The following is a 12,363-nucleotide window of genomic DNA, read 5'->3' on the forward strand; positions in this document are numbered from 1 at the left end:
TGTTTTTTTTCAGTTAATTTGACCGATCCTTCTCTCTTAATTGGGGGAAAGGCAGCAATGGCTGCCTGCTCACACAAGTCCATCCTAAGCTCAGCTCCCAGACATATGGGAAGAGATGGTCTCTTAAATATGTTGGACCCAAGCCACAAAAAGTGTACACTGGAATAACCTGCCAGTTAAGGGATGGTTATTTGTGATCACCCTAAGACATCCAGGGAAGCTTTGGTGTTTTTTGTTGTTATGTGCCTTCAAGTCGACTACAACTTATGGCGACCCTATGAATCAGCGACCTCCAAGAGCATCTGTCGTGAACCACCCTGTTCAGATCTTGTCAGTTCAGGTCTGTGGCTTCCTTTATGGAATCAATCCATCTCCTGTTTGGCCTTCCTCTTTCTCTACTCCCAGCTGTTTTCCCCAGCATTATTATCTTTTCTAATGAATCATGTCTTCTCATTATGTGTCCAAAGTATGATCACCTCAGTTTCATCATTTTAGCTTCTAGTGACAGTTCTGGTTTAATTTGTTCTAACACTCAATTATTGGTCTTTTTCACAGTCCATGATATCCGCAAAGCTCTCCTCCAACACCGCATTTCAAATGAGTTGATTTTTCTCTTATCCGCGTTTTTCACTGTCCAACTTTCACATTTTTCCATAGGCTGGGCCATAACCTTGACCATTGGAGGATGCCATCCCAGTGGCTCAGTTGTCATCAAGAGGAACAAGACCATGATAAGATGTTGCTGTGCTGACAGACGCACATGCACTTGTTTCATTCTTGTTCCCTTTGAATTCTCCAGTGGATTTGTCATGATTTTTATAAGTGTCAGTAAGTGTCAGGCCCAGGATGTGACTCAGGAACCAGACCAACGGCTGTAGTTAATTCGTGTTTTATTAGGGTAATGTCCAAACAAAGACTGCGTTTTCTCATGAAGCAATACAGGGATACAGGTCCTGCGGCATTGGGAGAAAGTTGACAGAGCAAGGGACTTCTTCCCGCCTGTTCTTTAAGAAGGGGCCAAACGGGCGCGCAATCTTTCGCTCCTCCTTAACTGCCCCTCAGGTACTGCCCGCCATCCCCCCTTCTCTCCTGTCTTTTCAGCTGTCTGCGTGTGCGCGGTGAGGGGGGAAGCATCACCCCCTCCTCTTCTGAAGTTTCCGATTCCAGGATGGGGGATAGGGGAGGGGCTGATGGTAAACTGCCTCCCCGCTTTTCGGCTGTGAGCAGCCCTCCCTCTTTCCCCTCTTGCTCTGAGCCTGAAAGAGGGGGAGGCGTGAGAATGTCCAGGGAGGGCTCAGGCTCCCTGTCGCTAAGCGACCTTATCACTGGCAGTTCCTCTGTTTCGTCTTCGCTCCAAAGGGGGGAAGTTCCTCCCCCTTCCCTCTGCCATCCATCCGAATACTCTTCTCCCAACTCTCCGGGATCCAGCTCCCCGGGATTGGGACCCCAGCTCTGCCTTCCGACAGTAAGAGTGATGGCTGCATCAAGATTTCCTTTGTGTCTCAAAAAGTCCTGTTTTCCTCTCAGATTCTAGAATGCCTTGCATAAGGAGGCTGTGTGAACTTATGTTTGTAATCCCCATGGGGCTTACTTCTGAGCAGACATTATAAGGGTGCACTTCACATGTTGTTTCCTCACCCATTCCCAGATGTATTATGTACCCTCTGTTACACACAAACCTATTGATATGTGCAGCCCAGACTCTGAGTGCTGAGAGACTTCAGGAGTGCCAGTGCACATATCAGGTTTGGTTTCCTTAGAATGAAGGACAATGGAGACTGTGGTGTCTTTCTGACATATTTTTTTTAATTTATTCATGTATACAGGCTGAGCATAAAATAGAAGGGAGCACAGCATTAACACCCCAACAAATCTTGCTCCCCCATTAGTTTTTTTGGGGGGGAAGGAGTGCCATAGCTTTGGATCCAGCACAGAGAGCCAAGCAAGCATCTATGTCTCTTTCTAGCCCAGAAGCACCTGGTCTGATGTTCTCTTACACTTACCAATGATACTGGGTTATATTCAACTAAGTCCTTCTCAGAGTAGTCCTGCTGAAATTAATGAACCTAAGTTAATCATGTCTATTAACCTCAATGGGTCTACTCTGGGTAAGACTGGCATTGAATACCACCCATCACCTCTAGCCAGATGGGGGAAAGCCTGCCACATTTGTTCCACCTTCCGGAAGCATCTCCAGGCTAGTGGTAGCAGCTTGCCACGTGGGATGGAACTGCTGTGTTAGCTTCCAGGTAGATGGGATACTGTTGCTTACTGGGAGGCAGAGGGGTGAGGCAGTAATGATGTCAACATGGTGTAAGCACTTTGGAAGGACTGCCATATTGGCTCCCTGCTGCCTCACTCCTCTCCTTCCCAGTAAGCAACAGTAACCCACCTGCCAAGAAGCTAACATAGCCTGAAAGATCATCTTATCCCTTACATACCCAGTAGATCACTGCACTCTGCAGGTACCATCTTATCAGGTGGTCCGTTCCACTTAAAAAAGGAAGTAGACCTTTAATGTTGTGGCACCTACCCTTTGGAATTCCCTCTCCTTAAATATTAGGCAGGCATCATCTCTGTTATCTTTTTGGCATCTACCGAAGACCTTCCTCTTTCAGCAAGCTTTTTAAGTAGAGACCTTATCCCAATCTGCATCTGTGTTGGAATTGCTTTTCAAGATGTTTTAAAAGTTTTTAAAAAAGACATTTTTAACATGTTTTGTTTTAACATGTTTTGAAGTCTTTTGTTTTTTAAAATATGTTTTAGAGTGATTTTAGTGTTTATGTTTGCTGCCCTGGGCTCCTTCTGGGAGGAAAGGCGGGATATACATTTAATAATAAATAAATAATAGTCTCCATCCCATCAGTGAGACACTTCTGCCAGCTAGTAGTTTCTGTGGCAACCGGTTACCTGTACTGCACGGTCATGTAAAGAATACTTAACAGACTGGGCTCAAGCCATTAATTTAACAAAGATACTGGTTTGATCACTTCAGCAATCTCTTTTTGTAATCAATCTCTTCTTACAGATATAAAATTGTAAGCTTGGAGGTGATCCCAAAGATGATTTCCAGGGTACCCCCTCCCCCTCTTATAACAATATTTATCTGGAAGCAGTTCAGTTTTAGTTTCAGAAGTTATTAGTTGGTGCTTTATTTATTTATTTTCTTACCTTTATATTTCATCTTTTTCCATCATGGTACCAAGGTAATTCTGAGGAGGTCACCCATTCAGGCACTGACCATGCCTACAGAGAAATGTCCTGATTCTTGGAAATTTACTCCATCCCTGCCTGCATAAAATGTTCCCGCTTTGTAATATCTAGTAACACTATTAAGCAAGTAATAGTGTATGCCTATTCTGGTGACCAGGGGGTGACTTGGGTATATTTTATTAAGCACCATCATCTTTTTGTTTGTTTTCTCAGATGGGCTGTATTTGCATGTGATGCTAAGCAATAAAACAGAGGTAGCCAATATGGTGCCCTCCAGAGGTTGCAGTATTACAACCTGCACCATCCCTGATCATTGGCCATGCTGGCTGGGACTGATGGGAGCTGGAGTCCAACAACTTCTGGAGGGGACCACGTTGGTTACCCCTTCTATACAGCATGGTTTACTAAGTCAAGCTGGTGGACACAGCTTGAGCACTCCTACTTCAGACAAGCAGGTAAACAAACCACAATGGGGGTAGCTTAGTGTGTTGTCTGGACCTGGAACAGTGGTTTATTTTGCCTTAACAAACCACAGTCTCGAACAGAGCAATCAATACAAATGCCAGGAAGCCAGAGGAGGGGTGGTTGTGAACGAGGAGGGGAGCTGCGGTGGAGGGCTGTCGCTGGCAGAGCCTGGCGCAGCCCAGTGCAGCCGAGGATCCACAGCATCCAACTCAACCCAGCCCGATGGAAAGGTGAAGTGGATTGCTCCCTAAGCCAACAATGAATAATAGTTTAAGACTGTCTAGCAGTCATGGTTTATTAAGGAGAAGTGTATCATTATCTTAGGTTGGGACATCATGTTCAGCTATCTCTGCCATCTTTACCTGATCACATCAAGGGAGAAGTGCTCAGGATGCTTCCTAAACCATCCTTCTGGCTTAGCATTATGTCCAAAGGTGACCTCTCTGTATGTGTGTGCAATGTGCTGTCATGTTTTTTGACACAGGAATTCAGTCATTTTACTGCTCTGCTGTTGTCTTGGGTCTTGCTTTCATGGCTGCATTTCTATTCTGCAGTGCCTCAGAGAGGTAGCTGGGTGGACTGAGAAAAACCTAAGGGCCTTGTGTTCACTCAGGAATAGAGTGGCCAGGTGCAAAAGAGGACTTACTACCTGTAATAGTTGTATAGAAGAGGGAATTTCAGCAGATGAAGCTTGCTTGGCAAGCCACAGGAAGGGCGGGATGCACAGGCTTCTGGAGAGGGACCATAGCATGTGGCGGAGCATATGCTTTGCATGCAGAATGTTTAGTCCCTGGCAATTCATCCAGTTTAAAAAGGATCAGGTGGCAGATAATAGGAAAGACCTCTGCTTGGAGACCTGCAGCCTATACTGAATTGAATGGAACAATACTAGCTTGACCTAGTATACAGAAGATTCCTATGTCCTTTTAGCAAATCTGTATCTGAATGTAATGAATTGGCACAGATGGTTGAAGAGCCCCTCATCCGTAACACAAATGGCTGGCCAGGGACCAGACTGGAGAGCGTTGGCAGAGAGAGGGATGCTCCAAGGATGTGTTCAAGTGTGACCACCGTTTAAGATTAAGATGCAGCATTGGCAGAAGGATCTAAACAGACTTTCCAGGCTGGAAGGACAGGGACCACATAGATGGGCAGAGGAGAAGTGGGGGTGGATAGGCCAGTAGAAAATATAGCTGGATATGTCAGGGTAGAATTAAGGCTGCAGTCCTCATGGGAGTAAGCAACTACTGGACTCAAAGAGGTTGACTTCCAAGTAAATATGCATTGGATTGATATGATTTTTTTTTAAAATCCAAAGTCTTTTCTGCACTGATGATCTCAGAATGACTCTGGTTGTGCCAGACAGAGAAAAATGTAGGTCTGTCCTTGTTTTTTGCTGCTTTGTTTACATAGACTAGTGCTCAGCAGGTGTCAAGGCAGGAACAACACAGTCACCCATCACTGCAATCTATGCTATTGCAATGGAAGCATCCTTCCCTTTCTGCGCCTGGCCTTAGTCTTGCCCATGTTTTTCCTTTCCAAGGGGGAAATGGACTCCTTTTAAAAGGGAAACCCACAGTTTTTTCAGTGGCATCAGGGAACATCCGCACTTTAACCATGGCGGGCAGTCCTGCACTTCTCACTGGAACTACATCAAGGGTTTTAGAGTCCAGAAACATCCCCATATTTTGTGTGTGTGTAATGATTTCTCAGCTTGATGAAATCTTTTAAAAAGGACCATTATAGACCCTCCTTTCTTTTGTATGTGTGCACATTTTGTCCTCAAGAAAATGTCAAATACAAAGTAGAGGGGGGCTGGTACATCATCTGTCAAGACTTCAACAGGATTTGAGCAGCTCAGTGTGGCCTTATAAGAGAACGAACCTGGAAAAAAGAAAAATAACCAACCTCACACAGCCCAGTGTGAGAAATGACAGAAAGGGGGGAAATTACACCCTAAACGGTCATCAAGGAGGGGAAGGAATATACGACACGAAGACAAGATCCATGGTGAAAATGGATGGAAATACTTCATTGCCGCAAAGAATATTTATTTTAGCATTTTATATTATCTCAGGGCATAAGAGGACTGGGGCAGAATGGCTTGGTCTTCTGCCATCCATTTGTAGTCTTGGACAGCATCAGCCCAACAGTGCTTCAACCCAGCTATTCCCTAGAAAGGGAAAGGTCAGTCAGTTTCGGTTCTCTCAGTTGTTCATTTTTTCCAATCTGAAATTCAGATCTCCACATTTCTACAGCAACTGGCAATTTTTTAAAAACAAAATCCTTACAAACATTCTTCATTTGAGTGCAAATTTCTCTTAAATTAACACAGTTTTGAATACAGTTTTGACCAACGGACACATTTTGCAAACACTTCCTCCTAGGATAATGCATTTTTGCATGTTATTTTCACTCATATATTCATTTTTATGCACACTCTCCCCAATATATACATTTTTTAAAACATTGGCTTCTTGGAGAACTGCATTGCAAAATTCAGATAACTGTGGATTTTGAACGATGGCTGTATTTCAGTATCCATACTGTTTGGAAAGTGTACATTTGATACATTTGGCTTTAAATGTAAACTGATTGAATTTCTCCCCCATCCCTGCTCTTAACCCATTTTCATTTAATGACACCTCATCTTTGCATAGAAATTTGTGGGCACCGCATGGCGCTCAAGAGAGGAAAACATTATTGATCCCAGTGTTCTGAAATGGAAGAGCTCGGAATGCAAGAGGATATTCACTGATTCTTTTTTAATTGTGTTTTTATTTCTTTTTCCAGAACAAAATATACAATATATCAACAAAAATGGAAAGGGAAAGAGAAACCCAGGTGCATCAGCATCAGCAGGCAGGCAAGCTGGCATGTCTATATACTACAACCGGAGTGGGAAAACCTTTTCAGCCCAATGGCTGCGTTTCCTTGTGGGCAATCTTCTGGGGCTGCATCCTGGTGGTGGGCGTGGCCAAAAGCAAAAGCGGGTCGGGCAGTGAAAGTGACAGGCTACATTCTGGTCATGCAAAACGCAGCGCTTCTACACTTGCACACCCCTCCATCCATTTATCACAGTTTGAGACACATTCTCACCAGGCAAAAACCTTCAAGGAGGTTGAGGAGCAGGGCTGGTGAGTGGCGTGGCCTATGACGGGCCATGGCATGGGGAGAGCCCCGAGGGCTGGATAGCATGGCCTGGAGGCTACATTGCACCCCTGCCTCCAGGCATGAAGTTCTCCACTCCTATTCTATGGTCTTAAGTTTGCAATCCTAACCCCAGTTACCTGGGAGTAAGGCCCACTGAATTCTACAGGACTTCTGAGTATAATAATAATAATAATAATAATAATAATAAATTTTATTTGTTAGTCGCCTATCTGTCCGAGTTAACGGACACTCTAGGCGACTTACAACAACAGATTAAAATACACTGTACAATTAAAAGACAAATCATCAGTCATTCTAAAACATCAATTTATACATCATAAAACTAATCCATCCCAAGGATCCTGTAGGCCTGCCTGAATAGCCAGGTCTTTAAGGCTCGGTGAAAACTGATCAGGGAGGGGGCATGACGAAGACCAAAAGGGAGAGAATTTCAGAGGGTGGGGGCCACAACCGAGAATGCCCTCTCTCTGGTCCGCACCAGCCCAGCCGTTTTGGCTGGTGGGACCGAGAGGAGGTCCTGTGTGGCTGATCTTGTCAGGCAGCATAATTGGTGATGCTGGAGGCGTTCCTTCAGATAAACTGGGCCCAAACCGTATAGGGTTTTAAAGGTCAACACCAACACCTTGAATTGGGCCCGGTAAACAACTGGTAACCAGTGTAGGTCTACTAACACCGGAGTAATATGATCCCGGCAGCGGCTATGCTTATTCAAGCGTGCCGCCGCATTCTGTACCAGCTGCAATTTCTGGACTGTTTTCAAGGGTAACCCCACATAGAGCGCATTACAGTAGTCTAAGCGAGAGGAGACCAGGGCATGTATCACTCGTGGGAGCAGGTGCACAGGAAGGTAGGGTCGCAGCCTCTGTATCAGATGTAATTGATACCAAGCTGCCCGGCTCACTACTGAAACCTGAGCCTCCATGGACAGCTGGGAGTCAAGAATGACCCCTAGGCTGCGGGCCTGGTCCTTCAGGGGTAATCTTACCCCATTAAGCACCAGGTCTATATCCCCCAACCTTGTCCTGTCACCCACGAGCAACACCTCGGTCTTATCAGGGTTTAGCTTCAGCTTGTTCTTGCCCATCCATCCACTTACGGACTCCAGGCATTTGGACATGGTATCCACAGCCAACTCTGGTGAGGACTTAAATGAGAGATAGAGCTGAGTGTCATCTGCATATTGGTGACACTGCAGCCCAAAGCTCCTGATGATGGCACCCAGCGGTTTCACATAGATATTAAATAGCATGGGGGAAAGGATAGAGCCCTGTGGCACTCCACAATTAAGAGGCCAAGGGTCTGAAACCTCATCCCCCAATGCCACCCGTTGGTACCTGCCTGAGAGATAGGAATGGAACCACCATAAAACAGTGCCCCCTATTCCCAATCCCTCCAGGCGATTTAACAAGATACCGTGGTCAACGGTATTGAAAGCCGCTGAGAGATCTAGGAGGACGAGGAAGGTATATTCTCCCCTATCTAACGCCCTCCTCATATCATCCACCAGAGTGACCAAGGCTGTTTCAGTTCCATGTCCAGTCCTGAAGCCCGATTGGAATGGATCTAAGTAATCTGCTTCATCCAAGTGTGTCTGTAACTGTTTGGCCACCACTCGCTCTATCACCTTGCCCAAGAATGGTAAATTAGAGACAGGGCGGAAGTTATTGAACTCTTGGGGATCCAAGGAGGACTTTTTCAAGATGGGCTTTATCACTGCCTCCTTGAAGGCTAATGGCATTGCACCCTCTTCCAAGGATGCATTTGCCACTGCCTTGATCCCCTCGCCCAGTCTCTCTTTGCAGCTCATAATGAGCCACGAAGGGCAAGGATTAAGCAGACAGGTGGTTGGCTTCACAGTACAGAGCACCTTGTCCACTTCCTCAGCGAGGAGAGGCTGAAACCGATCCCATTGGACCGGAATGCAACTGGCTGACTCTGGCCCACTATCTGTATCCACTATGTGTACGGAATCATGCACTTCAGGTGCTCGATTTTATCGGCAAAGTGTTTAGCAAATGTGTCACAGGAGGCTTTGGAATGCTCCATGGGTTCCTGAGCAACTGGACCGACCAGGCTTCGGACCACTTGGAACAACCTCCTGGGACAACACTCTGCCGACGCAATAGAGGCAGCAAAGAATTCCCTCTTTGCTGCCTTTGTTGCCACCTGGTAGGCGGCTATTGCTGCTCTGACCAGAGTCCGATCGGCTTCAGTGCGAGATTTCCACCACCGGCACTCTAGTTGTCTCACCTCCTGTCTCAGACCCCGCAACCATGGTGTATACCAGGGTGTGATCTGAGTTCTGTTCAGGGGGAGAGGATGTTTCGGAGCCACCCGGTCTACTGCCCTAGTGATCTCCCTGTTCCACTCCATCACCAGGGTTTCGACCGGGCGTCCTTCAGCCAGCTCCAAATTCCCCAGCGCATTCAGGAATCCCTTAGATTCCATCAGGTGTCTGGGGCGGACCATTCTAATAGGTCCTTGTTCCCTGCGGAGGGTGTGCGGCATCGAAAAATCTATATTCACCAGATAGTGATCTGACCATGACACGGGGCTAGAAGAAACGGCCCCCATTTTCAGAGCACTTCCCTCCCCTCCCGAGACAAATACAAGGTCAATGGCATGACCGGCTACATGGGTGGGCCCTGTATTACTAAGGTGCAGTTCCCAAGAAGTCATGGTTTCAAGGAAATCCCGAGGGGTTCCCATGAGAGCGGCCTCAGTGCGCACATTGAAATCCCCCAGGACCAATAGGTTGGGGGAAAGCAACCGCACGTCCGAGACCACCTCAAGCACCTCGGTCAGGGAGTCTACTGTGCAGCGGGGTGGGCGGTACACAAGTAGAATCCCTAAACTGCCCTTTGGGCCCAACCTCCAGTACATGCAATCAACAAACTTGGTCTCATGGAGGGGAGGTCTGGCGAAAACCAAAGATTCCTGATAGATAACTGCCACACCCCCTCCCCGCCTACCAATTCTCGGCTGCTGTGCATACCGGAAACCGACTGGACACATGGCCTTAAGTATGGGAGCTGAGACATCCAGCCAGGTCTCCGTAATACACACCAGGTCTGCGTTCTCATCCAGGACCATATCCCGGATGAGCAATGTCTTCTGTACCACAGACCTGGTGTTACATAACAGCAGTCGAAGATTGGATGGAGTCCTGCACCCCCCAGTTATCTTCTGGTTGTGGACAGGCCCAGAACAAGGGATGGATATAATGCATCTATCCCTTGTTCCCCTAAATTGGCGTGGCCTGCCACGCACGCCTTGCCAGGATCTGCCGCCTAGCCTTGTAATCTCGTGGCTCCCCACTCCTCCCACCGTACTCCCTTCCGGTCTGCACATGCCTCTCTCCCTGTCTGCCGATCAGGCAGGCCCCCCACCCCCAATAAATATGTATCAATTGCCCGTATCTCTCCTATTCCATGAGGTGGAGTTGGCTCACCTGCAGCTGAAAGGCCTCTGCCCTCTTGCCTCTCGTCATTCCCGGATCTCCACCATGACTCTACCCGTCTTGTACAGCTGCTCTCTGCACTCCCCGCCGCCTACCCAACACGTCCCGTAGCTCTGTCTCCTAATCGAGATTCTTTGTATAAGATATATGCTTTAAGAACTGGCGGAAGGGGAAGCTTCTTCTGTGACTGTTGCTTCTGCATCCTCTCTAATCCCATACATTTACATATTTTCAGGTGGCACAAATGCTTTAGTGGGCGAGGACTCTCTAATATTTGCCGGATATGTGCCCATTCTTTCTGTGTCTCCAAGACAAACTTTAGTTTTGTGCACAGGGGAACATAGTCCATGTAATCTATCAAAATGTGAGCAATGGATCCAACTAAATGCTTCATCCAAGAAACAGTAATAAAGTCACAGAATGGAATATCTTTAATTACACAAGATGTCCATCCTGGTAGCACTTCCTCTTCCCCCAGAGCTGACCACACCAAAGAATTTCCAAAGATGTCCCCATGCATGCAGTCAAAACACAGATCCACGCGATATCCATGATTCAGCAGGAGCCTCAGCATTACCTCATCATTCAAGGCATACTGAATAGCACTGGGGAAATGGGTGTCATTCACAAGGTTAAAGTAACAGTTGACATTTGCTCCATAAGAAAGAAGCAACCTTACGATTTCATGGTTGCCAGCTCTCACTGCTACAAGGAGGCAGTTGAGGGGGTCTTTATTTGGGTCTGCACCAGCTTGTAGCATTAGTTCGGTTGAGAGGATGTCATTGTGGGAAACAGCAAAATAAAGTGCTGTTTTCCTTTCATCATCATAACTTTGAGAAATGTGTTCTGCCAGGAGGGCATTGACATCAAAATCATTTTCAATGAGGAGTTCTAGGCACTGTGGATGTTGGCCATCTGCTGCTGAGTGGATGGGACTCTGCCCACTTTTCTGGATTGCAGTTTGGGATGTAACTGGAATTATGAATTTCAAGGCCAAATAATGCCCTTCGTATGCTGAGTAGACATGGTTAGGACTGTACTGTAAAAGGTAAGGCCCCTGTCTTAAAGGAAGCTTAGGAATTGTAATCCTGCAGGAGGGTGAGGACCCTTAAAGGGTCGTTACAGCAACTTTCTCTTTCCCTGTTTTAAAAAAAGAAAAATGAATGAATAGTTGTTATTCATTTGTTGCATGGTATTCAGGTGTCCAACCTCAAGATAACAGTTCTAGTGGGGGAATTGGGAGGTGGTGGTCAGAAAAAAAACCCCTTCCCACATAAATCATGCATTGGGGGGGGTCAGGGATGTGTGCAGGCTAGCCCTGTCTCCACTGCCAATATCTTTGCTGGCCATATCCCCTGCGAGCTGTGCATTCAGTGAGCATGAGCACTAACATGCACCTGTAGAGTGCCTCCATGCCAGGAGGAATCCTGGTCTGATCAAGATTTGTTCTTTGTGTGGAGACACAGTGTGCACCAGCATGAAGAGCCCATGATGGATGCAGGCTTTTTCAAGAGGGTACATTCTTTAGTTCTTTGCATTGGTCAAAATTATTCTTAGCCTGGAACTAGGTAGACCACCCAAAACAGCAGCCCTGTGTCTTAATTCTCCTGCTCTCGCAGATGGTATCCAATGCACCCTTCTCCAAGCTAATGCCCTCCAGGTGGACTACAACTCCCATCAGCCCCATCAGTCCCAGGGGTGTGGACAAGGGTTAAGGTTTATGAGTGTTGTAGCCCAAAATATCTGGAGGGAGTGAGCTTGGGAAAGGCTGGTATGTGGATAAGGCTGCTTCACACACTTACCATGTGAACACAGCTGGCAGAAGACATGGCTTGGGGAAGGGGTAGATCACAGTGTCTTGGTGACCCCCTCACAAGTACTTTTAATGCTCCCCTTCCTGCAACCACTGGCTAGGGATTGGTGAGCAATTGGATTCAGTTTGCATTTCAAGCTAAATCTATCCAATTCACACTTTTTGAAACAATATGAGAACAGAAACACAGCTGTCCTTTGAAATTCGCACTTAATGCCAACCAATGTTGACACAAATG

At 46.6% G+C, this 12,363-nt stretch overlaps 1 protein-coding gene across 1 annotated transcript; it reads right to left on the reverse strand.

The window, feature by feature from the left end:
• Nucleotides 1-10,403: 10,403 nt before the first annotated feature.
• Nucleotides 10,404-12,141, reverse strand: LOC133389649 (ankyrin repeat and SOCS box protein 15-like). The gene is made up of 2 exons (XM_061637685.1): nucleotides 12,115-12,141; nucleotides 10,404-11,351 (listed from the first exon to the last, which is right to left on the reverse strand). The coding sequence occupies exons 1-2, from the start codon at nucleotides 12,139-12,141 to the stop codon at nucleotides 10,404-10,406; spliced, it is 975 nt and encodes a 324-aa protein (XP_061493669.1).
• Nucleotides 12,142-12,363: the final 222 nt, after the last annotated feature.

This window comes from Rhineura floridana, chromosome 7 (assembly GCF_030035675.1).
Source record: "Rhineura floridana isolate rRhiFlo1 chromosome 7, rRhiFlo1.hap2, whole genome shotgun sequence".
In the NCBI taxonomy this organism is placed as follows: domain Eukaryota; kingdom Metazoa; phylum Chordata; class Lepidosauria; order Squamata; family Rhineuridae; genus Rhineura; species Rhineura floridana.